The following is a 25699-nucleotide window of genomic DNA, read 5'->3' as shown; positions in this document are numbered from 1 at the left end:
ATATAAACTGCAATAACGACTGTATACTGTATATATATGGAGAGACAGAGATCACATGACCACAAGCACTGTTCCAACATTTAGTAGTGTTACACCAAACACTGGGCAGAGACAATAAACTACAATGGACATAAAATTAACATGTTCAAACTAAAAACTCATTAAAAACAAATAGATATCAAATATTAATTCAAGAGTCTATGTACAAAATGAGACAGTTGCAGAAGGTGTGGCCTGCAGGTGGCGCTCTCAGAAGTCAGCGTCCAGCCTGAAGGTGTTGTCTGTGGCGCCCGACATCACGCCCATCCTCTGGTACTCGCCCACGCGCTTCTCAAAGAAGTTGGTCTTCCCCTCCAGAGAGATGTTCTCCATGAAGTCAAAGGGGTTCTCCACCCGGTAGACCTGCACACACACACACAGGTCAACACAGGAAGTCCCGCCCCAGCCCAGCAGGAAGTCCCGCCCCCAGACAGCAGGAAGTCCGTTCAGACCGGCGAGTATCTGTGCTGCCGCCACCCTGACGGACGACCACCTGCCGTCCAATCAGAGCTCAGCAGCAGCACTCAGCCCCCATGATTGGCTGAGGTCCGTACCCCTGCGCATCTCATCACCACGGAGGAGCAAGAGGAGAAGGAGGAAGAGGAGGAAGAGGAGGAGCGGGAAGAGGAGGTGCTGACCTTGGAACAGCCCAGTTCCAGCATCAGTCTGTCGGCCACAAACTCGATGTAGCGCTTCATGAGCTCACAGTTCATCCCGATCAGGTTGACGGGGAGCGCTTCAGTCAGGAACTCCTGGGGAGGAGGAGGAGGAGGAGGAGGTCTGGGGTTACTAGCGCTCAGTGGAAGCAGTCAGTAGCAGCAGTGGAAGGCGCCGGTGTCCCACCTGCTCGATCTCCACGGCGTTCTTGATGATGTCACTGACGGTTTGTTGCGACGGCTTGTTGACCAGGTGTTTGAACATCAGACAGGCAAAGTCGCAGTGAAGACCCTGAAGGCACCACCACAACATGTCAGCACACACACACACACAGTGGAGGCCCTGAAGGCAGCAGCAGCAGCAGCAGCAGCACCCACCTCGTCCCTGCTGATGAGCTCGTTGGAGAAGGTCAGACCAGGCATCAGGCCTCTCTTCTTCAGCCAGAAGATGGCAGCAAAGGAGCCCGAGAAGAAGATGCCCTCCACAGCAGCGAAGGCCACCACCCGCTCTCCTGGAAGCAGAGGTCAGGGGTCAGGGTCCAGAGTCCAGGGGGGGTGGGGTTGGGTGTCAGGTGACGCAGGGCGGCCTTACCGTAGCTGGCGCTGTTGTTGCCGATCCAGTTGAGAGCCCAGTCGGCCTTCTTCTTCACACAGGGCAGCGTCTCAATGGCGTTGAACAGGAACTCCCTGAGGGTCAGTGAAGGCAGCGTCACACTGACTGGCTGACTGGCTCACTGAGTGACTGACTCACTGACTCACTGACTGACCCACTCACTCACTGACCCACTCACTGACTGACCCACTCACTCACTCACTGAGTGACTGACTCACTGACCCACTGACTCACTCACTCACTGACCCACTGACTCACTGACTGACCCACTGACCTCTCTCTGGGCTCCTTGATGTAGGTGTTGATCAGCAGGCTGTACATCTCAGAGTGGATGTTCTCCATGGCGATCTGGAAGCCGTAGAAGCACCTGGCCTCCGTCACCTGCACTTCCTGCGTGAAGCGCTCCACCTGGTGGCCACCACAACGACACACAACATCAACACGTGGGCTCCCACCTGAGAGCAGCTGCATGGGTGCGGCGTGCGCGGCGGCGCCCTCACCAGGTTCTCGTTGACGATGCCGTCGCTGGCGGCGAAGAAGGCCAGCACGTGAGAGATGAAGTAGCGCTCGTCGTCCTTCAGACACTCCCAGTGCTGCAGGTCCTTGGACAGGTCCACCTGGTGGACGCACAGCAGCTCTCAGGCTCAGGGTGGGTGGGGGGGAGGTCGTGTGAGCGGGGTGGGTGGGGTCACGTGACTCCTCTCACCTCCTCTGCGGTCCAGAAAGACGCCTCGGCCTTCTTGTACATCTGCCAGATGTCGTGGTACTGGATGGGGAAGATGACGAAGCGCCGAGGGTTGTCCTTCAGCAGAGGCTCCGCCTCCACCTGCTCCACCTGCTCCCCTTTGGCCTACACACACACACACGCACACGCAGTGGGTCAAACAAAGAGCCTCTCACTAGCAGGACAATACAGAGTGTGTGTGGGTTCCAAGTCCCAGCGCTCCACCCTGACACTACATTACCCAGGTTCCTTAGCGGTGATGAGCTTCAGGAAGTGTGACGTGAGAGTGCGTGTTGTGTTTGACATCGTGCAATAAAACAAGACGTTCATTTCGTCCGTCCACAAAAGCGTCCTTCAGCCTTTTGTTCCCACACTCACGCGCTTATAAGCAGACGCATGCGCACAAACAACACACGAAATCCACTCACATACGGTACAAGAACACACAAAAAATCTACATAGGCAAACACACATATATACACACACACGCGCACACACTTAGGGTGGACGGACAGCAACTTCCGGTTCGACAGCGGCTGTTTAGCGGGAGAGACGCGCCACCAGGTTGGCGCCACATTTTAGGCGCCACACCGACACAACACAACACAACACAACACAACACAACACAACACAACACGACACGACACGACACAACACAACACCACCGTGGGTCCGTGTGACTCACCGCAGGGGTCTCGCTGAAGATCCTCCGCGCGGTTTTGGACGCCAGCACGCGGCTGCTGCTCAGGCTGGGCGGCTAACGGAGACACAAGACACCGCAGTGAGGCCCCGTCCCACTGTGAGCGAGCCCAGGGCCGCGTCCCATTCCGCTGCTTTTCTCCTCGACTCACCGTGTTCTCTTTGTCCAGCAGCGACACGTTGCCCAGGCGGCTCACAGTCTGCTGCTGCTGCTGCTGCTGCTGCTGCTTCCTGGGGGACAGAGGAGCCCGCTGAGACAACATCTTCTGCTTCGGTCGACGGAGGGATGGAAGGAGTGAAAGTCAAGAATGGAGGAAGAATGGAGGAAGGATGGAAGGCGGCTGCGGGCGGTTCGAGGAGCGGAGTGAAGCGCGCGCTGCTCTCGGACCGCTTTTTGTTGAAAAATTGGCGCCGGATCGCAGCTGGCCAATAGGAGCCGAGCTCGAGGAGGCTCTTTAAAGTGACGCCGCGGCGCAGCCAATGGGCTCTGCGGAAAGGGGGTCACGTGATCCGGTGATCAGCTGCGGGTTACGAAAGCGGACAGAAAATGTTATTCAACCAAAGAAAGAAAAGAAAAGATAGAATGAATGAAAGAGATAAAGAATGGAGCGCGCGGCCACGGCGGCGGTTCAAGTCTCACAGAATCTTCCCGAATCGGCGCGGAGTGACGAAGTAGAACCGGTTCTGATTTGTTCCGAGTCATTAAGGGTTTTGTTTTTTTTTGGGGGGGGGGGGTCGTCCTGGTTGTTCTGAACGTCCACTTCAACCCACGAGTGATTGCAAAGCAGCCTCCACCAGTCGCCATCTTGGCTCTGCAGCCCAGCTGCTGCTTCCGCGTGCTCATTTTTAAAATAGTTTGTAAACTTCAGGGGAAGAACGTGAGAACATATCAGCTGTCAACCCTTCAGTACCGCCACAGTGCACTGGATAGCCACTGTGTGTAGAGGGAGATATTGTGTTGTCATTGTGGTGTTCACACACACACACACACACACACACACACACACACACACACACACACACACACACACACACACACACACACACACACACACACACACACACACTTGCTCTCTGGAACTAATTTAATTTAATAAAGTTCATCAAAGTCAAAATGCTGAAGACTGCTTTTATATGTGTGTGTGTGTGTGTGTGTGTGTGTGTGTGTATACGCGTCCTATCTGCTTCTTATATTCTCTAATATTGTTGTCTTTGATGTCTCTGTAAATATTTTGTCAAGCTGTGTTTATGTTGTGTGCTCCTACAACAGAACCACCTCCAGAACTCCACTTCCTGTTTACTTTTCTCTCTAATTAAAAGCAGATCCTGAACACTGCGACATTTCAGAGATAGAACTTCAAAATAAAGCTAATATAAAATCATGAGAGTCCAAATTTGAAACTCTGACTGCTGCTGAATCTCTTGGTAGGTGGCGCTGTTTCTCACTCCTCGCCAGCAGAGGGCAGATGTCCTGGATTTAAGTGCATTCCTTGGCGTCAGCTGACATCCCTCTGTACTAAATGATGTGTTCAGTTTAATTACTATTGTTGGACATTATTGGTGGTGACAAGTGTAAGATGCAACACGAGCCACAGTTGCTGGAAGTGGGAGGAGCCTACAGGAACCCTCCGACAGACCACGAGACTGAAGAGGCTCCACCCAAACAGCGACAGATGGCCTTTGAAGACAAAGCAAACTTTATTGGATGTCAGCGCAGACCTGCAGGTGTCTAGGAGGGCGGAGCTGCAGCGCTGGGTTCAGGGGACTCCGGGGTCTCCAGGGCTTCCAGGACCTCCTGGGGCTCCAGGGGATTTCAGGACTTCCAGGTTCTCCAGGGGCTCCAGGTTCTGCAGGACCTCCGGGGGCTCCAGGGTCTCCAGGTTCTCCAGGGTCTCCAGGTTCTCCAGTGGCTCCGGGTTCTCCAGGTTCTCCAGGGTCTCCAGGTTCTCCAGTGGCTCCGGGTTCTCCAGGGTCTCCAGTGGCTTCAGGTTCTCCAGTGGCTCCGGGTTCTCCAGGTTCTCCGGGTTCTCCAGGTTCTCCAGGTTCTCTCCAGGTTCTGTGCTGCAGGTGGCGGTCACCTTCCACAGCTCCAGCTGCTCCACCCGCTCGTACTCCAGGGCCTGGGGGAAGTCGCAGGGCAGCATCTGCACCTGGAAGCTGCAGGCGCCGTCCTCCTGCGCCCGCAGCTGCTCCAGGCAGTGGCGGAAGTGGTCGTAGGCGTCGCAGGAGACACGCAGCTGGCGCAGCGTGAAGTTGTAGCGCCGCTCGATGGCGAAGAAGAGCAGCGTGCGGCGGCGGCGGCGGCACAGCCGCAGCACGGTGCGGAACAGCCCGTCTGTCAGCTGCTCGTCGTAGCACACGTCGGCCGCCACGATGATGCCGCCCTCAGCGTGCAGGTGCACCACTTCCTGCTGGGTCCAGCCGAAGCCCCGCCCTCCCTCCTCCCTCTCCCCCTCCTCCTCCTCCTGCAGCGGCAGCTCCTGCTGCAGCCAGTCCAGGTGGCGCACCTTCACCCGCCCGCAGGTCAGGTGACCGTTGGCCTCCACGTTCCTCCTGCACATGCTCAGTAGGTCGTGGCCCAGGTCTGTGCAGTAGACGGTGGCGGCGGCGGTCGCCATGACGACGCTGGCGAGGCCGGTGCCGGCGCCCAGCTCCAGGACGGTGCGGCCCGCCAGGTGGCGGCGCTGCCACAGGAAGTAGTCGGCCAGGAGCAGCGCCCCCCGCCACACTTGCTTGCCTACGTCATCCAGGGGCGTGGCCATCGTGTGTTCTATCTTGAGAACGTCTTTGCAGGGCGTCTCGTCCGTGTCGTCATCGTCGTCGTAAACGTCCGCTTCCGGGTCGGACTGCTGCAGAATGACGGGACAGGTCACCCTCCGCTGCACGCTCGTCTTACGTCGGCGCGTGACGTCAATGTCGCCGTCCTCGTCCACGAGCGGGTCCGCGCGACCTCCAGCCGCGTCCCCTGCGCGCTCGTCCTCGCCCCCGCCCCCATCGTCGTCCTCGAGGTCGTTGAAGATCCGGAACCTGGACACAAACACCGGCTGTCCCACGGCATTCACGCGCGTTGCCAGGCGACGCCCGCGGCGCGTGAGCACGTGCACGTCGGACAACACCGTGTCGTGCTGAAACGTGATGTTCGACATCCGTCACTCACGCGCACCCTGGTCGCCCCCCGTGTCCTCGCCTCTGCAGCGCGCACGCCGACGTTCTAGAGAGCTACTTCCGGTCCGGAGCGCTCCCATTGGTCAAACCAACCCACGTGTGTGTCTATTTTGATTTTCTTTTTTCAAATGAAACTTTATTGTAAAAATAAACTACACCGTCCACACACATGTGTACATTATAAAGATAATAAAGTTACAATGTTAAAGATAATGTGTAAAACGTCTTTTTAAGATAAATAAGAAGTCAATGCGGATCAACAATATAATCCAAGATATTGCGGACGTGACGTCATGAGTAAAGATCGTCTTTATGTGTTAGTTGTCCACTGGCTTTATGACGCTGCTGTCGTCTGCCTGCCCCAGTTAACATCATATATGGGCCCGTGCTCACCATATGAAAACATCGCTCTTCTATTGAATATCAGCTGTAATAGCACATTTTACCTCGTGGTGTCGCCGTCGGTCGTGATGTTTTGCGGCTTGTTGCTGGAAGTCGGTCAGTAAGCCAGTCAGGCCGGACTTCCTTCGTCACAAGGATCTGCTGTCTGATTGGTCACACCCACTGCACGGCGGCACGGGATTGGCCACAGCCTGTTACCAGGTACTGGCGGGAGAGAAGCGGCCTGGCTCGGCTTGTGTAACGGCACAGCACAGCACAGCACAGCACAGCGACACCTACAGGCACACTGCAAAAGAAGACGCGGGAGAGAAAAGCCGCTCTGAGTGTCTGTGGTGTTAGCGCCTGGCAACCAGCACGTGTAACTTCCGTCATACACACAGCTGAAGATGGATTAGTAGCATTAGCATGATGTAGCACAGAGACTTTCACACCAGAACTAACTCACTACTGGTCTGCAAGGTGTGCTAACATGTAGCTGGCCTCCCATTGACAGAGGCCTCTAGCATTCACACTCAGACAAGTTGAAAATAAGAGTAACACAGAAGAAAGAAACAATTTTTTTTATTGGAAAAGTCATTTTGTTCATTTTACAGGCAAACATTGGGAAATGTCATCATTATCATCGGGCATAACATTTAATAACATGAGGTATCTTCTTACTGGCTACACTACAGGCCAAACCCAGATATCAAAAACAAGTTCATTAAATAATGCGTAGGTAGTATCACAGTGAGGGAATACTGACGGTTTCAAATTCAATGATTCATACGGTCAATAAATGAAGATCAGGATACACACGACATTCATATAGATATCAATGTATTTACAATATGTACATCGTAGACACAAATCTAAAAAGTAGTGTTATGCAGGGGCTTTGGCAGAAAGAAAATAAGTCAGAGAGAAGACATACGCTGAGCCAAACAAGGAGTAAACATCATCATACGCAGTAGAAATTCCAGTGCAATGTTTGTTGCTTCCGTCCTCCTGCCTTATATTCGTGGTCTGTGGAAAGAAAAAAGTCCTGAGCAGCACAATGAGGTGGCGCTCTCTCGTCCCTGGGCTCCGGCTTCGTCTCCAGGGAAACGCATCCCAACTCTATGCTCTTAGAACTCAACGCAGCGCCACCTGTTGGCAATACCAACAACTCACAATCAGCATCTGGTGGTGCAGTTGCACGCGAGATTTGCTGGTCATGGAGGACTGGACACCGCTAACACTACCTTCACTACCTGCTGACATTAGCGTGCTTGCTAAGTGTGTTAGCTCACTAAAGCTAACACACTTAGCAACTCTTCACCAGAAACTTAAACTTGTTTTGTCACGTCAACGTCAGTCTGCTGCCTCAGCAGGCCGTGACAGCCTGAGGGTGGCGCTGCAGAGTGCATTAGAAATTTGGTCCAGTCTGTCTTTGTTTTGTGTGTTTGTGGCGACGCTGTTAAGTGGAATGCTAGACAGGAAGTTCAGCATTAACACAGGAAGTGCTGTCCTCCTCTCTCCCCGACGGGGGTCGGTGACATCATAAGGGGGCGGGGGCGGTCACCTGAATTTACTGGGATGCCGTTGGTGGAGACGGAGCCGGAGACGCCGCCGCGCTTCTACTGTGTGGTGTCAGAGTCCCGGTGGTCCCGGTGGTCCCGGAGTCGCTCAGCCCCTCCCCTCCTCCTCTCTGCAGTTGTGCTGATTGAAGTGTCTGTCACAGTTTAACGATGACCATAGCCCCGCCCCCCGAGTGGCCCCTGTCCTGGCTTTTAATTGGCAGCGGGGACCAGCATGCTGACGGGGAGGGCGGGGCTTCTACCCTGGCTGCTGCCGCTGGGGATGCAGCCCACCTTGCCCAGGTCCCGGGGTTCGCCCGCCCACGAGGACGCCCTCTTGGCGGCGCTGTGGCGGCGGGCGTGTTTGGTCAGGTGGTCACTGCGCATGAAGCGCCGCTCGCACACGCCGCACACAAACTTCTTCTCGCCCGTGTGCGTCCGGCGGTGGCGGGACAGCTCGTCGGAGCGGGCAAACTTCTTGTCGCAGCCGTCCCAGTGGCAGCTGAATGGCTTCTCGCCTGCGGAGGAAGCGGACAAGACGTTAGCAGGAAGTCGGCAGGAAGCCCGACCCTGAGCTGTGTCCTACATCGCCCACAATGTATCCCACAATGCATCACTACCAGTAGGCAATACATCCCATCATGCATTGCACTCGTGCTGACCCATGGCTAGAAAAGGCCGGCGTTATTTCAAGACGCTGCCTTGTTGTCATCGAAATGCAAACAAATGTAAACTAATGCAGATGTTTGTTATTATTCTGACCACCTGGACAGGAACTTTTAATAATGAGACCGTGATGACGTCATCAATGGCGCCAAGAAGAGGTTTTTTTTTAAAATTTGGCCAGTGTCCCGATGCAGTGGCTACATAGCAGCGCCTGCAGAGGGAGCCAGTGGGTGTCCGCTGTACAGAGCATCGCTGCATGCAGTCAGTGGAACCACGGCGCCCTCCAGTGGTGAAACTGGGCACTTCACATTAGAGATTCCACCCTTTTCAGAGTGAGGAGAGCGACTGCCACCAGGCGCGTTGCTGTGTGTGTGTGTGTGTGTGTGTGTGTGTGTGTGTGTGTGTGTGTGTGTGTGTGTGTGTCCACCTGTGTGAGTGCGCAGGTGGGCCTTGAGGTGGGAGCTCTTGAAGTAGGTCTTCTTGCAGCCCGAGAAGTTGCACACGTAGTTGCGCCTGCGGGAGAAGTCGGCCTGCGAGGCCCCGCCCGCCACCGCCGGCACGTAGACGGGCGCCGGCGCCAGGGGGAGGAGCTTAGTGCTTCCGAGGGTGACCACAGTCTGAGGGGGCGGGGCCACCGGCGGCACCACAAACATGACGGTGCCCTGCAGCAGCGAGGGGCCGAAGCTGGGCGGAGACTGAGGCAGGAGGGGCTTAGACCCCGCCCCCACCGCCTGGACGAAGGCGGAGATCACCCCCGCCTGGGCGCCACTGACCGGGAACACCTGGCACAGCAGCGGGGAGATGGCGGTGGCGGTGGCGGAGGCGGAGGAGGTGGAGGAGGAGGAGGTGGAGGAGGAGTGTGGAGGAGTCGCAGGCGCTCCAAAGTTCTCGTCCAAGGTCAGGAGGTCAGCGGGCTGCTGGGAGGTGGGGCCGTCTGTGGAGGCGGGGCTAGAGGGGGCAGGGGGCGGGGCATCGGGGAGGCGGCGGTCGGCAGTGTGACGGATGACGCTGGTGGCCATGGCTCTGCCCACATGGGAGGAGTCCTGAGGAGGAGGAGCCAAGGTGTCTGAGGGGGAGGAGCCAGGATGAGGTCCACAGGTGGAGGAGGTGGTGGAGGAGGTGAGGACGGCGGCGGCGTCGGCAGAGCTCGGACTGTGAGGCGGAGTCATACACTGAGCAGACAGAGGAAGCAATCAACCAATCAACCAATCAATCAATCAACCAATCAATCAACCAACCAACCAATCAATCAATCAATCAACCAATCGTGCAGGCATTTGGCCACTTTGGCCGATCGGTGGATGAATTACCAATGAGGACAGGGCGATCAGGTCTTTGGCAGGGTCGGCGCCCTCTCCTGGCAGCAGGTGGACGGAGTCGCAGGAGTCCGAGGTGGGCGTGAGAGGGCGGAGCTTGTGCGACCTCTGACCCCACACGCTCATGCTGACCAGCGCCTCGGCGGCCTCCAGGTCGTGGTGCTGCACGCCCGCCTTCAGCTCCATGGTGCCCAGGGGGAGGGGTCCCAACTGAGGGCAGCAGGAGGTCAAAGGTCAGAGCAGTCTCTCCATCCATCACCACAGGGCCACAGATCATTTCCCTCCAATGACAAGTCCTTCCACAACCCATTAGCCCCGCCCCCTCAGTGACCCTGCAGGGTCACCAGGACTTGCTGCTGCTGCTGCAGGTTGAAAACCCCTCGACACCCTGGTCAGATCACAACCAGCAGGTGGCGCTGCTTCCAGCCACACACACTGACGTCGAGCGAACACACACACACACACACACACACACACACACACACACACACACACACACACACACACACTAAAACCCGCATCCAGACAGGGGACGGAGGGACACTCCTGGCAGGAAGTGCAGCGAGTCAACACACACGCACGCGCATACACAAAAACGCGCGCGCGCGCACTTACAAAACAGGGGCACAGGTGTCACAGTCTTCTGTGTGTCCGTCTAGTCGTCTTCCTGTTGTGTTGTGTGTCGCCGTGCTTGTTGTGTCAGTTGTTGTGCGCTCGCGCGTCCTGCGTCTGCGATGTTTGCTCAGAAGAACAATGAGCACTTGTTGTCATCAGTGTGTCTCAGTCCGTCAGTCTCGTCCCAACAACACAACACGACAACAACCAGAACAACAAACTTCAGGAAAAGCGGACGGAGCGCTGCGCCAACGAGAGCAAAGCGCGCCCGCGCACCCGCGCGCACGGACGGGCTGACCTCAGATAAACCAGCTGGTCGCGGCTAGCACGGTGAAGCTAACCTGCGGCGGGGGGACAGCCGACACGCAGCCGCCTTCAGCGGCTCTCGGGGCGGGCTGAGGGGCTGCAGGGTCCGGGCTCTCCGGGGTCCACGCTCCTGGTTCCGGGGATCCTGGCTCTACGGGGCCGCGGGGTTCGCGGGTCCTGGCTCCGACTCCGGGGGTCCTGGTTCTGGGGTCCGGGTCTCCGGGGTCCTGGCTCCGGTCGGTGGTCTCCGGAGCTGCGTCTCCGCCCCGCAGTCGAGCTTTGACGCGAGCGGCGGTGAAAACACACAGAAACAAAAGTGCGGGCGCCGTGGCGGCTGGTAACACGCAGCCAATCAGCGGCAAAGGTGTAGCGGCCGGCGGCCAATCAGGCGCCAGGCGGCGCGTGGCCGCGAGGTGCGCGCCGCGCCATTGGCCCGGCGCGGGGTGCGTGGCCGTCGGGGGGCGTGGCCGGGAGTCAGCGGTGTCACAGTAAACCCGGTGAACCCGGCCGCGCGCGCTCCCAACTGGGGGAAAGGTTGGCACGCAGACAGCACGGGAGCGCGCTGGCGGCGGCGGCGGAGACGCGCGTCGGAGGCGAGTTGGGAACAGCAGGAAGAAATAAAATGAGTGAAACAAAACAAAACAAAACCAAAAAAACTAAATCTAACGATGGATCAAATCAGGATAGACCTGCCGACCAATCACAGCAGAGGGCTGAACAACGTCACGGTGGAGTTGAACTGAGGACACCGAGGAAGAGCAGCAGCAGCAGCAGCAGCAGCAGCAGTTTACCTCGAACGACATCCAAAAGATTCATGAGAAATATTTATTCATAAAAATCATAATCAGAAACAACATTAAATGAGGCAATAAACAAACAAACACACCTCGTGATTAAATACTCCAGATATTGCAGCGTGGCACTGATTATTAGTCAGAATCACTGATCGATCATTGTGATCGATCATGGAGGAGGAACAGCAGCAGGATAAACAAACACACACAAAAGGCTCCTCAGCTGCAGCTCAACATGTTTCTTTATTGTCCCCTTCCTGTTCAAACTCCTCCCCCTCCCCCACACCCATGAACCCGGGGACTCCTCTGCAAGGGGGGGTGGGGGGGTGGGGGTTCCAGCAGGGCGGGGCCAGTGCCTCCACTCTTTTGTTGTGGCTGCGTGTTCACCCTCTGAGCTGCAGGTGGAGCCACCAACACCACTGGGTCGTTACATCATCCCACCACAGACAAAGAGCCCATGGTTCTGCTGGTTCTGCTGGTGGGGGTGGGGAAGAGGAGGGGGCGTGGCCAGCAGGACCACAGCAGGGTTCACTGAGGTCGCCTGAGGAAGCAGCAGCTCCGTCTGCAGACACCACAATGCTGTGTGTGTGTGTGTGTGTGTGGGGGGGTCCCCAGAGGTCCAGAACATCAGGACCAGAACCAGCTGGTTCCAACAGTCAGCTGACACACACACACACACACACACACACACACACACACACACACACACACACACACACACACCTGAGTCCATGGATGATGGTTGATCAGCTGTTGCTAGGCGACCTGACGGTGTTGTGGTCGTCATGGTGCCTGTTGCCATGGAGACGCTGCAGAGCCGCCGGCGCCTCCACATGAGGCGAGACAGTTTGGGCTCCGTGTCCTCAGACGACTCCAGACCGCAGCTCCCTGCTCTCCGTGCAGCCAGGGGCCCCTGCAGGGCCCCGCCGGTACTGCAGTGCTACTACAGTGGCACTGCAGCGGAGCGGTACTGCAGTACTGCAGTAGTATGCAGTAGTATGCAGTAGTACTGCAGTAGTAGTACTTGGTCACCTTGAGAGCGCCGCCTGCGGTTCTCCTTCAACGTAACGTAAAGTAAGTTTTTGATGTGGTCACCGTCTCTTCAGGGTCGACTCCACGCTGCCCCCTGCTGCTCACCACATGTCACTGCAGACATCAGGGCAGTTCTATTAGGTCCGACTCTCAGTGAGGAGGTGGCTGGTTCTGAACGACCCGGCTCGAGCAGCAGAACCAAACTTTGGAAATAAAGAAGTGTCTTTTCACAGGTGGGTGGGGTGGTCCGTGGTTCCGCCCATACCTGTCCTCCACCCTCCTGGTTCCTCTCCAGCCGCTCAGCACCTGGGGCTCCGCCTCCTGGTTCCTCTCCAGCCGCTCAGCACCTGGGGCTCCGCCTCCTGGTTCCCCTCCAGCCGCTCAGCACCTGGGCCTCCACCCTCCGCAGCTCCTCGTACAGGTAGTCGGCCGTCACGCCCAGCAGGAAGCCGAAGAGCCGCAGCAGCCAGACGAAGCTCCGCGCCAGCGAGGCCTCCAGCTGAACGTACTGCCGCCTGGACCTGGAACCAGAGGGGGAGGGGGGAAGGGGATGACATCACTTCCTGTCACTGTCACACTACCATCCTGCAGAGCAGCAGCTCAGAGACCCACCGCACTTGGCCGGTCCTGGCGGGCCGCCAGTACTGGGGGGCGGGGCCGACCCAGGCGGGCAGCTTCTCCTGGTGCATGCTGGGACCGTCAGCACCGCCCCCCTCCCCCTGCCCCTCCCCCCACTGGAACCTGAAGGTGGACGGAGCCGCCGGCCGCTGGAGACCCCCAGGGTTGGCAGAGGACAGCCGGGAGAAACACAGCTGCAGCTGCTCAGCCACTCCTGCACACACACACACACACACACACACACACACACACACACACACACACACACACACACACACACACACACACACACACAAGTCAGCATGTGATGCTGGTGGTGATGATGATGATGTCACTTCCTGATGAAACACTTCTCACTCTTCCTCTTGGCCACGACCTTCTGGTGCTTCCTGTCCAGGTGCAGAGGTCTGTCAGGCTTCCACTGTCTCCTGGCCAACACAAGCATCAACACAACCATCAACACAAGCATCAACACAACCATCAACACAACCATCATCTCAACCATCATCTCAACCATCATCTCAACCATCAACACAACCATCATCTCAACCATCATCTCAACCATCAACACAACCATCAACACAACCATCATCTCAAGCATCAACACAACCATCAACACGACCATCAACACGACCATCATCTCAACCATCATCTCAACCATCAACACAACCATCATCACAACCATCAACACAACCATCATCTCAAGCATCAACACAACCATCAACACCACCATCAACACAACCATCAACACCAAACACTGAGCACTTCAGGAAGTAAATGCTGTGATTGACTTCAGTGTGGTGAGGAGAAACCAGATGATGCCACCAGAGAGGAAGAGTGTTAGTCATCCTTTCAAGGTGGCACAGCACCTTACATAGACATAGAGTTACATAGAGTGGTCATGGCCACGTCAGGTGACCTTTGACCCGGATTGCTGAAGCACCTTACTGACTGACTGGTTCCAATGTGGAACCAGTTGGTTTCAGTGACTCTCTCCACTGTCGGGGCTGAAGGTCCCAGCAGCTGCAGTGGAACCTGACTGCTGACTGCTCTCCTGTGCGTGTGGATGAACAGCTGATCTCAGTCGTACCAGGACTCACTTCCACAGCTGAGGCTTTTCTATGCAAACCATCGACTTGTTTTGCTTACAAACTGAACGGCATCATTAAAAACCTCTTTCACCGCGCTGCCCGGAGTTCTGTCTGCAGCCTCACCCGGCGTCCTGGTCCCGCCTCCTGCCGCGGGCTCGGATCAGCGCCGTCTGCACCAGTCGGTACCAGCGCCTCAGGCTGAAGCGCTCACCTGAGTGGTGGCGTTCTGGCGTCTGATTGGACAGTTCCCTGCAGGGCCCAGAGAGACGCTCAGGTGTTAGAACAAACACACACACACACACACACACACACACACACACACACACACACACACACACACACACACACACACACACACACACACACACACACACACACACACGTTTTACCACTCGGTGGCGTCGTCCATGCCAAACAGCATCTTCACGGTGACGATGACGAGGGCGGCGCTCTGCATGTCGTAGCGCGGCACGGCGGTGCCACGGGGGGGGGAGGAGGCACACGTGAGGAGCGCCGCATCCGCCATACCAGCGCACTCCATCAGCCTGCAGACTGACGGGTGGAGCTCGTCTGGAGCAAGAGGAGAGAGGCATCGGCCAGGCTATGACATCATCATCATCACCACCATCATCATCATCATCATCATCATCATCATCACCATCACCACCATCACCACCATCATCATCACCACCATCATCATCATTTGCACTAATTGCCCATCTATGTTCAATATTAAATATTCAGACTTTCTTCATTTCCTGCAGACTTGAGTGAGTTTTTCAGAGCCACACACTGCAGTACTGCTGGAGACCATGGGGAGGCAGTGTTGCACAACCAGCAACAAGAAACAGAGAAAAAGTTGTCCTGGACCTAAGAAGAGCTGGAGGAGCCACTCCTCACAGCGCTGCCCTCTAGTGGCCGTGTTGCTGACCTGGGACAGGCGCACCAACCTGGCCTTAAAATCTGTGAGTCAAACAGTGGCATTGATGCTGGGTCTGTTACCGGGCAGATTAGCATCCCTCAGGTAGCGCAGGCTGAGCAGGGCCGGATGCAGCGGGCTGCCGCGGCTGATTGGAGGAAAAGCAGGAAGCTGCAGGAAGTGAAGAAGAGTCTCCGCCTCTTTGTGAAGGGTGCGATGAGATGGGACGCTCTGCATGAGAGAAGACCGTGAGGCTGCAGGATCCAGACCAGAAGCAGAACCAGGACCTAGCTGGGGAACGGACCTCCACTCTGAAGAGCAGCACGTCTTTGCCCTCCAGCATCATCTCCACAGGAAGTCCTTCATACGCAGCCACGTAGGGGACGGAACCTTCAGCCACCAGCCTGGAGACAGCAGGTCCAGGACACACGGCTGCTTACAGAGACAGTCCAGTGTGTGTGTGTGTGTGTGTGTGTGTGTGTGTGTGTGTGTGAGAGAGACCTGAGCAGGTCACTCAGCGTCAGCGCCTGGCGGCTCCAGACCAGAGCCAGGTGGATCAGCGCCAGCGTCTTCCTCATGCTCATCAGATTCAAGCTCCGCCTCCTGCCAGCTGACAGGTAGCTGTGGGCGTCGACCGAGCCCGAGTACAGCGACCAATCACTGGAGCTCCCTGAGAACACACACACAGGACACATGACTCTCACTGTATCTCTCTCTCACACACTCACACACACACACACACACACACACACACACACACACACACACACACACACACACACACACACACACACACACACACACACCTACCTGTGTGTGCTCCTCCTCCCAGGCTGGATTGGTTGGTTTCTCCATCTGTGTCGCTGGCCGACAAACCAGAAGACACGCCCCCACTGTCTGAGTCCACGCCCCTCTGTGGGGGGAGGGGGATTTGATTGACAGCTCGTTCTGGTTCTCGTCCCACGTCCAGACACACAACAACTGCAATAACTCTGAGCCAATAGTGTCAGAGTAGCCAGGTGGGTGGAGAGGGGGGGGGCTTCTATGGACCAATGAGGAGACAGAGAGGCAGAGAGGGGCTTACCACTGACAGGTGGGTGGTCCTGATGGGCGTGTTGGTGTACGCTTGTTGACTCTTCTGCAGGTAGAGTCTCCACATCTGACATAACACCTGGTCCTGGACACACACACACACACACACACACACACACACACACACACACACACACACACACACACACACACACACACACACACACACACACACACACACACACAGCTGTCAGCTTCCTCATCACTTCCTGCTACTTCTGGACCAGGACCTCAATCTGGTACCAGACCTGGACTCTGCTACTAGACCTGGACTCTGCTATTAAACCAGGCCTCTGGTACCAGACCTGGACTCTGGTACTGACCCTGAAATGAGTGCTGACTCCCAGTGTGACGAGAGCGTCCGCCTGCATCCTCAGAATCATCTGGAAGCCTTCACAGATCATCCACTGGCGCCCTCGCTCTGCCCCCACAGAAACACAACCGTTGTTAATCCCCCCCGCCGCAGCACCAGCACCACCAGTACCAGCAGCAGCACCCTGACAAAGGGACACCACGTGGGTGTTTGTGTTAGCTTGCTGTGGCAGAAGCACTGACCGCGGTGCTTGGACCTGCTGGCGGAGGAGATGGAGGAGATCCTGGAGGAGCCGGGGGAGAGGTAGGGGTCCACCACCTCTCTGGTCCTCTGAGGAAACACACACACACACACACACAGCATCACAACACTGCCACCTGCTGTCGGCCGAGGCTCACTGTTACACTGTGGACGATGGATGCGTTCACCTCGCTGACGTTGTGGCAGGACCTGCAGTAGAAGCGACCCTCCTCCGAGACCCCCCAGTCCACCGCAGAGCACTGAGCGCAGGGCTCCGAGTAGCCCGCCTGCAAGTCAGGAGGAGAGCGGAGTGGTTGGCCGACCGACTGCAGTGAACCGAGAGCCGGCTCCTGATTGGCTGGGAGCCGTTGTTTCTGAAGGTGTTTTAGTGGAGACTTTGTACATACAGGTATTAGAATGTATGAACTATTAGAAACGGGATAAAGTGAATAATAAATACAATAATAGAACACATTAATTTTTTTAGCTGAATGCTGCTTTTTCTTTGTTTTTATCCTGTTGTGATGTTTTGTTGATGTTCTTTCACTTGCACACAGTTGTGTTGTATTGTGGTTTGTTTTGGTATTTTGTATCTACTTTACAGCACAGTTCAATGTGTATAAATGTATTTTAAATTAAATATCGCTATCCTCTACATTAGCCGTTGATTTTAGCAAATAATTTGGTCATAAAATAAAATAAGCAACAAATCAATCGAAAGAGTCGCTTGGGAGCCAAAAGACTCGGATCTTTGGAGTCAACCGAGTCTCTTGGAGTGAACCGGTTCGCCGAGAAGAGTCCTCGTGCAGTTGACGCTGAGCCGGGTGCTAATGCTAATGCTAGCTCTGCAGCTGCAGTTTGTCCAACAGTAGCTAGGCTAGGAGACCAACGCGGCGCTTGATTGGACACTGCGGTGTCAAAATGAACAACATTGTGTTGTGTTGTGTTGTGTTGTGCTATGTTGTGTTACCGTGAGCTCCTCGTCCATCGTCACCACGAAATAAAGAAGCAGTGTCGCCTAAAGCCAGAGCAATTGTTGTTTATGGGGTTTACTCTTTACGTCACTTCCGCCACGGCCCCGACATTGTGTGCAGCAGCAGCACTCTGCTGCCCCCAAGTGTCCATGTGTAAAACTACACCGACAGGCAGGGAGGGAGACGGGCGGTGGAAGCAGGAAAGCGGATTTGCGGATTTGATCTCTGCTTGAAAATAAAGCTGCCAGATGTTTCTGCTATTTTATGACGCAACGCGCAGAAGCGAGGGCTTCGTTTTCCCTGTGATTGGTTGCTTTTGTGTGTTTCGGGTGTTGAACGGCATCACGCTGTCAAAGTGTTGTCAAAGTGTGACCGAGACGCTTTTCTTTCACGCGTCTGGATTTCGACGATTTGCCTCAACAGCGTCAAGTTCGCGACCGTCGTAGTCCAACAACAACGCACACTTTCAAAATAAAGATGGAAGGCTGACGTCACTTCTACAATGGGGCGTCGAATCTGAAGAGCACAACGACAGTTGGTTCAGATTCACACACTCCTCTCACATTAGTTATTATCTTTATTCCTTCATCTTTCCTTCACAGTCACGGGTTTATTTTATTTTCAGTCTCAGCAGACTTTTATTATGAAGACATCGAGGTTCACTTCCGTCTCCACCGTCCTGCTTCTCGCTATCTTTCCTGGCAGCTGTGCGTCTTCCTGGTTGTTTCAGTAGTTCAGTGATTGCGCCTCGACTTCCGCTCAGTGTTTTCCGTTCCTTCGGTTCTGAAAGTCGCCTTGTGGTCCAAAGTGTCGCTGTCGCTGGAGCTCAGATGAGACGCTTTACAGTGAAGACTCGCTTCCGTCCGCCAGCCAGAGATGAGAGCTCAACTTTTCGCCGTGTTTCTGCTCTTAACGGAAGCCGCCATGACTCCTGAGGAAGACTTGGGTCAGTTCGTCATCACCGTTTTGAGGTTTTGGATGTAAAATAATATTAATGAAACTTTACTGAACTTAACCGTGGGTTTCCTCCCAGCGATGACTGCGAAACACTGCGGGGGCGGTGCCGCCATAATAAAGTAGTTGGTGTTGCATGGCAACGTCACCTGTCGTAACGCACGACGTGTGTGTGTGTGTGTGTGTGTGTGTGTGTGTGTGTGTGTGTGTGTGTGTGTGTGTGTTTGTTTGTTTTTGTGGTTTTCCCCTTTGCAGCTTCCGTCCGTTCGGTCCTGAAGCACTTCGAGGTTCTGCCGCTGTCCGGCCTCCTCAGCCACTCGGTCCGCAGGCGGGACGTCCAGACTGAGACCCACCTGGAAAAGGTGCTCAGCTTCCACGCCCTGCAGAGGTCAGAGGTCACGCTTCAGACAGAAACCTGGTGTGGGTGTCAGAAGTCACTCAGCGTCCTCGACATCACATCTCCTGTGTGCTCCAGACACTTCCGCCTGTACCTGAGGACCAACGACCAGCTGTTCACCGAGGACTTCAGCGCTGCAGTGGTGGAGCAGGATGGCCGGGAGCGCCCCCTGGAGGTCAACCCGCTCAACTACTTCAGCGGACACGTGATTGGTGAGCGCCAGAGTCCACGCGGGTGCCAGCAGGACCAGAGCGGTGACCTCACAAAGCTCTTCCCTCGTTGCAGGCGAGGAGAACTCTCGGGTCCAGGCCCACATGGACGGTGACGAGTTCTCCGCCCGCATCCTGACCGACCGCGACGAGTACAATGTGGAGGTGAGACCCTGGACTGGGCAGGACCGGCCCGGATCAGGAGGAGTCCAGGATTCAAACACAAGTTTTTACGAGCTGGCTCTGGTTCTGCTTCTCAACTGGTGGAGTCTCATCATCTTTATCCTCATCGAGTCGCAACACCGGGCCAGGTTCTGTCGGGTCTCGTCAAGAAATTATTGACGTGAATGAGTTTCAATCGTTTATTGTGTTTTCTCTCTCAATCCTGGATGTACATTTGAAAATCCTGCGACCCAATTAAAACATCTCCACGGCCTACTTCTGGGCCGCGAGCCACCATTTGAAAGGCGCTGAGCCAGAGGCCCGCTGTTTGCATGACGGCAGGTTGTAAACGTGAACGTCCCTCCCTCGCAGCCTCTGTGGAGGTTCACGTCGGCGCCCTCTGATGGCCGGCTGCTGGTCTATCGCTCGGAGGACATCAGGAACCTGAGCCGCCTGCAGCAGCCGTCCGTCTGCGGCTACCTGAGCTCCGACTCCGCCCACCTCCTGCCCCGTGGCGGCGGCGGCGGCGGCGACGGGGCGGCAGCGGGGAGGCGGGACCGGGAGGAGGAAGGTCAGCGTGACAGCGCCCCCTGCTGCTGGAAAATCTGACAGGAAGTCCCAGGAGGAAGTTGAGTGACGTTGTTGTTGCGGTTCAGAGTCACGGGTCCGAGGCCGGCGGCAGCTCCAAGACCACCAGAAGAACACCTGCCCCCTGCTGCTGGTGGCCGACCATCGCTTCTTCAAACACATGGGCCGCGAGGAGGAGAGCACCACCCTCAACTACCTGGTGAGGAGAAACACCACTACACATTTCACCGTCTCACTCTCACCGTCTCACTCTCACTGTCTCACTCTCACCGTCTCACCGTCCCACTCTCACCATCCCGCTCTCACTGTCTCGCTCTCACCGTCTCACCGTCCCACTCTCACCATCCCGCTCTCACTGTCTCGCTCTCACTGTCTCACCGTCCCACTCTCACCGTCCCGCTCTCACTGTCTCACTCTCACCGTCCCACTCTCACCGTCCCGCTCTCACTGTCTCACTCTCACCGTCTCACTGTCTCACCGTCCCACTCTCACCGTCTCACTCGCACTGTCTCACTCTCACTGTCCCACTCTCACCGTCTCACTGTCTCACTCTCACTGTCTCACCGTCGCACTCTCACCGTCTCACTCGCACTGTCTCACTCTCACTGTCTCACTCTCACTGTCTCACCGTCCCACTCTCACCGTCTCACTGTTGTGTCTCACTCTCACCGTCTCACTCTCATCGTCTCACTCTCACTGTCTCACCGTCTCACTCTTGTGTCTCACTCTCACCGTCTCACCGTCCCACTCTCACCGTCTCACTGTTGTGTCTCACTCTCACCGTCTCACTCTCACTGTCTCACCGTCCCACTCTCACCGTCTCACTCTTGTGTCTCACTCTCACCGTCTCACTCTCATCGTCTCACTCTCACCGTCTCACCGTCTCACTCTTGTGTCTCAGATCGAGCTCATCGACCGAGTGGACGACATCTACAGAAACACCTCCTGGGATGACGAGTACTCGGGCTATGGCGTCCAGATCCAGCAGGTGAGTGAGTGGGCGGGGCCACAGGCAGTGGTGGGCAGGGGGAGGAGCTAACGGCGTGCGTCCCACTCTCTCTCACTCTCTCACTCTCTCTCAGATCATCATTGAGAAGAATGCGACGCCGGTGGCTCCTGGACAGCGGCACTTCAACATGAGGGGCAGTCCCGTGGACGGCCGAGACGTCTGGGACGTCAAGAAGCTGCTGGAGGTGTGGAAGAGCAGGAAGTGACCAGTGGCCACCACCGAGGGGCGCCGTTCCCACCTCTGACCCAGTGTGTGTGTGTCCCAGCAGCAGTTCAGTGCAGACATCTCGTCCAAGGCGTCCACTGTGTGTCTGGCCCACCTCTTCACCTACCAGGACTTTGACGAGGGGACTCTGGGTCTGGCCTACGTGGCGCCGTCCAAACCCGACATCGCTGGCGGACTCTGCTCCAAAGGTCTCCAGCGCCAACATCCTCCTGCTGCACTTTTCCACCCGGGTCACAGCCTCAAAACCTTTTTCTGTTCCGCAGCCTCGCCTTCTTCATCCAACCAGCAGGGGGTGATGTACCTAAACACCGGCCTGACCAGCACAAAGAACTATGAAAAAACCATCCTTACCAAGGTGTGTGTGTGTGTGTGTGTGTGTGTGTGTGTGTTGCAATAACTAGATACCGAACCGCCAATATAGCAGCAAAGCAATTTCTTCTAGTGGCCACTCGAGGTACTGCAGCCAGAAAATCCCAAGGAGTTTTACTTTCCCAGCGTGACGTCAGCTTCTGATTGGCTGATACGTCTTGATGTGTCGTTAGCGTCCCAGAGGCCTTAGATTGTTATTATATATTGTGATTATATTGGATCCTGGGGGGCGTGGCTCAGGTGCTAACCGTTCTCTGGTGTCCCGCCGCAGGAAGCCGACCTGGTGACGACCCACGAGCTGGGTCATAACTTCGGGGCGGAACACGACCCGGACGACATTGCGGACTGTGCCCCCCGGGAGGACCAGGGCGGCAAGTTTGTCATGTACCCCATCGCCGTCAGCGGAGACCACGTCAACAACAAGGTGAGGACCTGGACCTGGACCTGGAACTGGAACTGGACCTGGACCAGCTACATCCTGCAGGTGTTCCAGCAGGTCATATGCTGATGGATGTGTGTGTGTGTGTGTGTGTGTGTGTGTGTGTGTGTGTGTGTGTGTGTGTGTGTGTGTGTGTGTGTCTCCAGCTCTTCTCCAACTGCAGCAAGCGCTCCATCGTCAAGCGTCTGCGCTCCAAGGCTCCGTCCTGCTTCCGGCAGAGGAACGTCAACGTGTGCGGGAACTCCCGGGTCGAGCAGGGCGAGGAGTGCGACCCCGGGCTGCTGCACATCACCTCGGACCGCTGCTGCACCGCCCACTGCCGGCTGAGGGACGGAGCGCAATGCAGGTGAGGGAGGGACCTGCGTGGCGATGGGAGGAGGAGGTGAGACCGGGTGGCGCTCAGACGCGGTTCTCTGATCCCCAGTGACAGGAACAGCGCCTGCTGCCGGGACTGCAGGTTCCAGTCCAGAGGGGGGGTCTGCCAGGAGCCCATCAACGCCACCTGCAGGGGGCACTCCTACTGCACAGGTGGAGCCGCAGCTCGAGGAGCCCGTAGTGTCGTTGTTGCATTCGTGGTGGTGGGCGGAGCCACAGTGTGTGTGTGTGTGTGTGTCTCCAGGGTACAGCAGTGAGTGCCCGCCCCCTGAGAAAGCCCCCGACACCACCGTGTGTCTGGACAGTGGACAGTGTCTGGACGGAGAGTGCATCCCCTTCTGCAGGACCGTCCTGCAGCTGCATCCCTGCGCCTGCAACGGTCTCACACACACACACACACACACACACACACACACACACACACACACACACACACACACACACACACACACACACACACACACACACACTCTTCAGTCAGTTGATTTCATCCCAGCAGCCTTGCTACACACACCTGAATCCAGTTGTGTGTTGTGGTGTATTTTTTCCTGTGCATGCAGAGACCCACTCGTCCTGCAGGGTGTGCTGTCGCAGCAGCGGCGGCACCTGCGTCCCCTACCAAGATGAGTCAGGTGACTTCCTGTTCCTGCGGAAGGGCAAACCCTGCACCGTGGGCTTCTGTGACGGAGCGGTGAGCCCACCAGCGCCCCCTGCTGCTGCTGCTGCTGCTGCTGCTGCTGGACCGGGCTGACATTGTGTGTGTGTGTGTGTGTGTGTGTGCGCCCCCCCCCCAGGGCAGGTGCATGAAGCAGGTGCAGGACGTGGTGGAGCGGCTGTGGGACTTCATCGAGCAGCTGGACATCAACACGCTGGGGAAGTTCCTGGCTGACAACATGGTCGGCTCCGTGCTGGCCTTCTCCCTGCTGCTCTGGGTGCCGCTCAGCATCCTGGTGCACTGCCTGGTGGGTGGGCGGGGCCGGGGGTAAGGGGGCGGGGCCAGGAGCTGGGGGCGGGGCCTCCTGACCGTGCGCCTGTGTGTCTCCCTCAGGACAGGAAACTGGACCAACAGTACGAGCAGAACGCCAAGTCGCTGCTGTTCCCCAGCGTGAGTCCCGCCTCCTGATGATGTCATTTCAGATGATCGAGCGTCCGCCTCCATCACCGTCTCACCTGCGTGCCGTCTCCTTCCCAGAATGCCGAGCTGCTGAGCAGCCTGGAGTCGGCGTCCGTCCGCATCTTCAAACCTCCTGCCTTCTCGGGCTCCGCCCCTCTCTCAGGCTCCGCCCCCTGGTCAGGGCTACGCTCCCTCCAACCGTCCGCCCCCCAGCAGACCAGCACGCCGCCACTGGCCCCGCCCCAAGGCCCCGGCCCCGTCCATCAGCTGCACCTGGACAGCCCCCGCATGGCCACCATCCAGGAGGACCCGGTCCCGGACCCGGGCCTGGACTCAGTCCTGCAGGAGGCCTTTGGACGGCCAGCAGGGGGCACCCGGCGCTCCTACGAGGACCTGACGGAGCGGCAGGTGGACGGCAGGGAAACGCAGTGCTGAGGAGCAGCGGCGCCCCCTGGCGGTCACACTCATGTATTACACCGCCACTGACGTTACTGATGGAAAATATGGAAATAAATCTGTTTCATTTCTAACCACGTGACTTGACAACATGTCGCACTTTCTGTTTGTTGATACCAGGTGATCGTTAGCTCGCTGCTAACTGGCTGCTAGCTCGCTGATGAAAGACAGCGTTTTTGCTGTGCTGCACACTTCCTGTCCTTTTTTTAAAAATGCAATGATTCAAATTGACCTTTGACCTTTTTGAAACCGGGGACGGCGATGAAATGGACCTGAGCTGAATTTGAAAACGAGGTCTTTTTTTTTTATTTCAGCTACAAAATGAGAGAAAACACAGAGAGTAGAAACAGTGCTGCTGAAGGCTGCGGTGTGATGTCACGGGTTAGGGCGCCCCCTGCTGGGGGCGTGGCAGGTGGGGCTGAGTGCGTCGTAGAGTCGCTGCACGGCCACTTCCACCATCTCCTTCAGCGAGCCGTCGTCCGAGCACGTCACCCCCTGGAGGTCAGAGGTCACGGTCAGCGAGGTCAGCCGAGCCGACACCTACCTGGCCGGACGGTTCCGGACGGTTCCGGTGCAGCGCCCTCCGGTGGCGGCGGCGAGCCACTCACTCTGGTGTGCGGGTCGACCACCACGGAGACGCCGTCCACCGTCACGCTGAGGCTCCGCCCCTCTCCCACGCTGACGCACTCGTTTCCAAACATGTCGCTGCGGACGCACACAGTGAGAGTCAGGTGGTGTAGTGGGCGGGGCTTAGCGCCGCTCTTCTTCTGCTCCACTCACTGCAGCATGAGCTCCAGCCTCTCGGCGAACACCTCGGCGTCCAGCGCGTCTCGCTTCCCCTCCACGACTGGCGGAGGAAAAAAGAATAAACAAAGTGGTCGTCAGAACCATTTGGTTCCGACCGGAACCGACGGGCTGGACTTCCTGGTTCCACTCACACTTCTGGGCCGTGGGGTTGGACTGGACCTCCAGGACCACCGTGGTCACCACGTCAGCGTACATGTCGTTCAGAGGGTTGGCCGCCCACTGAGGACACACACACACACACACACACACACACACACACACACACAGTGTGGGATGGTTAGCGCCACCATGAGGCCGGTGCATCACATCACACTCTGCCGCTGCTGCGGCTCTGACGGACCTCCAGCAGAACCATCCCGGCCTCGTGGACCAGAGTGATGTTCTTGAAGACCCGGACGGTGATCTTGGCTGCTCCCTCCACCTGCTCCACGTCTCCTGCACACACACACACACACACACACACACACACACACACACACACACACACACACAGACTTGACCACTAGGTCTGGCAGAACCAGAACCTTAATAACAAGCTGGACCAGCAGCAGGAAGGTGCTTGGAAGCATCTCCAATCAATTCTTCTGGAGGAACCAGAACCCGTCCAGAACCAGAAGTGGTCCAGGACCTCCCCGGTACTGCTCACCTGTGAGGCTGCGTAGCTGACTGACCAGGACAGAGATGGGCCCGGTGTAGGGCAGCGCCAGGGACTGGGTCACCGTCCCCACCGACAGGTCTGTGTAGTCTGACAGACAGGGGGCGCCAGGTCAGTGACACACACAC

At 56.7% G+C, this 25699-nt stretch overlaps 6 protein-coding genes, 1 long non-coding RNA gene and 1 other non-coding gene across 13 annotated transcripts in view; 1 reads left to right on the top strand and 7 right to left on the bottom strand.

The window, feature by feature from the left end:
* Window positions 1-69: 69 nt before the first annotated feature.
* On the bottom strand, window positions 70-3002 carry LOC142882464 (ribonucleoside-diphosphate reductase subunit M2-like). The gene is made up of 10 exons (XM_076017217.1): window positions 2884-3002; window positions 2688-2789; window positions 2015-2137; window positions 1809-1925; window positions 1583-1716; window positions 1288-1382; window positions 1074-1207; window positions 883-987; window positions 678-791; window positions 70-402 (listed from the first exon to the last, which is right to left on the bottom strand). Exons 1-10 carry the CDS (start codon window positions 2992-2994, stop codon window positions 250-252), a joined length of 1188 nt encoding a protein of 395 aa, XP_075873332.1. The 5' UTR covers window positions 2995-3002; the 3' UTR covers window positions 70-249.
* Window positions 481-617, bottom strand: LOC142882477 (small nucleolar RNA SNORD94). Its single transcript, XR_012925796.1, has one exon. It is a non-coding gene; the product is annotated as a small nucleolar RNA SNORD94 (small nucleolar RNA).
* Window positions 3003-4409: 1407 nt separating the features above from the next.
* On the bottom strand, window positions 4410-6050 carry mettl22 (methyltransferase 22, Kin17 lysine). Of its 4 annotated transcripts, none has more exons than XM_076017212.1 (2): window positions 4588-6050; window positions 4410-4523 (listed from the first exon to the last, which is right to left on the bottom strand). In XM_076017212.1, exons 1-2 carry the CDS (start codon window positions 5875-5877, stop codon window positions 4461-4463), a joined length of 1353 nt encoding a protein of 450 aa, XP_075873327.1. In that variant the 5' UTR covers window positions 5878-6050; the 3' UTR covers window positions 4410-4460. The 4 variants fall into 4 exon arrangements, with proteins under 4 accessions (XP_075873327.1, XP_075873328.1, XP_075873329.1 ...); XM_076017213.1 differs by having other exon boundaries at window positions 4410-4505; window positions 4588-6049; XM_076017214.1 differs by having other exon boundaries at window positions 4410-4496; window positions 4588-6048.
* A 799-nt stretch (window positions 6051-6849) lies between these two features.
* On the bottom strand, window positions 6850-10107 carry klf11a (Kruppel like factor 11a). The gene is made up of 3 exons (XM_076017216.1): window positions 9813-10107; window positions 8930-9674; window positions 6850-8354 (listed from the first exon to the last, which is right to left on the bottom strand). Exons 1-3 carry the CDS (start codon window positions 10002-10004, stop codon window positions 8050-8052), a joined length of 1242 nt encoding a protein of 413 aa, XP_075873331.1. The 5' UTR covers window positions 10005-10107; the 3' UTR covers window positions 6850-8049.
* A 1708-nt stretch (window positions 10108-11815) lies between these two features.
* Window positions 11816-17936, bottom strand: taf1b (TATA box binding protein (Tbp)-associated factor, RNA polymerase I, B). Of its 2 annotated transcripts, XM_076017209.1 has the most exons (15): window positions 17809-17936; window positions 17027-17125; window positions 16841-16928; window positions 16609-16706; window positions 16278-16370; window positions 16004-16106; window positions 15695-15863; window positions 15498-15597; window positions 15277-15424; window positions 14664-14844; window positions 14398-14523; window positions 13541-13611; window positions 13178-13397; window positions 12954-13086; window positions 11816-12871 (listed from the first exon to the last, which is right to left on the bottom strand). In XM_076017209.1, the coding sequence occupies exons 1-15, from the start codon at window positions 17824-17826 to the stop codon at window positions 12716-12718; spliced, it is 1803 nt and encodes a 600-aa protein (XP_075873324.1). In that variant the 5' UTR covers window positions 17827-17936; the 3' UTR covers window positions 11816-12715. The 2 variants fall into 2 exon arrangements, with proteins under 2 accessions (XP_075873324.1, XP_075873325.1); XM_076017210.1 differs by lacking the exon at window positions 11816-12871 and having other exon boundaries at window positions 12881-13086.
* A 493-nt stretch (window positions 17937-18429) lies between these two features.
* On the top strand, window positions 18430-24186 carry adam17b (ADAM metallopeptidase domain 17b). 2 transcript variants are annotated; one of them, XM_076017207.1, is made up of 18 exons: window positions 18435-18758; window positions 19022-19154; window positions 19242-19375; window positions 19449-19537; window positions 19907-20105; window positions 20191-20321; window positions 21024-21110; window positions 21205-21315; window positions 21400-21544; window positions 21620-21711; window positions 21997-22149; window positions 22311-22510; window positions 22589-22692; window positions 22784-22918; window positions 23100-23230; window positions 23334-23501; window positions 23588-23644; window positions 23732-24186. In XM_076017207.1, the coding sequence occupies exons 1-18, from the start codon at window positions 18689-18691 to the stop codon at window positions 24086-24088; spliced, it is 2496 nt and encodes an 831-aa protein (XP_075873322.1). In that variant the 5' UTR covers window positions 18435-18688; the 3' UTR covers window positions 24089-24186. The 2 variants fall into 2 exon arrangements, with proteins under 2 accessions (XP_075873321.1, XP_075873322.1); XM_076017206.1 differs by having other exon boundaries at window positions 18430-18758; window positions 21400-21711.
* Window positions 20697-21106, bottom strand: LOC142882466 (uncharacterized). Its single transcript, XR_012925795.1, has 3 exons — window positions 20989-21106; window positions 20898-20916; window positions 20697-20737 (listed from the first exon to the last, which is right to left on the bottom strand). It is a non-coding gene; the product is annotated as an uncharacterized LOC142882466 (long non-coding RNA).
* Window positions 24187-24391: 205 nt separating the features above from the next.
* Window positions 24392-25699, bottom strand: part of cpsf3 (cleavage and polyadenylation specific factor 3) — a 5561-nt gene continuing 4253 nt past the window's right edge. The window contains exons 13-18 of the mRNA XM_076017208.1: window positions 25563-25661; window positions 25257-25351; window positions 25048-25135; window positions 24890-24956; window positions 24718-24814; window positions 24392-24604 (exon numbers count right to left, since the gene is read on the bottom strand). Coding sequence (XP_075873323.1) covers window positions 24485-24604; window positions 24718-24814; window positions 24890-24956; window positions 25048-25135; window positions 25257-25351; window positions 25563-25661 — 566 coding nt within the window. The 3' untranslated portion in view covers window positions 24392-24484. The remainder of the gene's footprint in view (window positions 24605-24717; window positions 24815-24889; window positions 24957-25047; window positions 25136-25256; window positions 25352-25562; window positions 25662-25699) is intronic.

This window comes from Nelusetta ayraudi, unplaced genomic scaffold (genome assembly GCF_046127955.1).
Source record: "Nelusetta ayraudi isolate G7.1 ecotype Tasmania unplaced genomic scaffold, CSIRO-AGI_Nayr_v1 ptg000284l, whole genome shotgun sequence".
Taxonomy (NCBI): Eukaryota; Metazoa; Chordata; class Actinopteri; order Tetraodontiformes; family Monacanthidae; genus Nelusetta; species Nelusetta ayraudi.
This window is presented reverse-complemented; position numbering and strand designations above follow the sequence as displayed.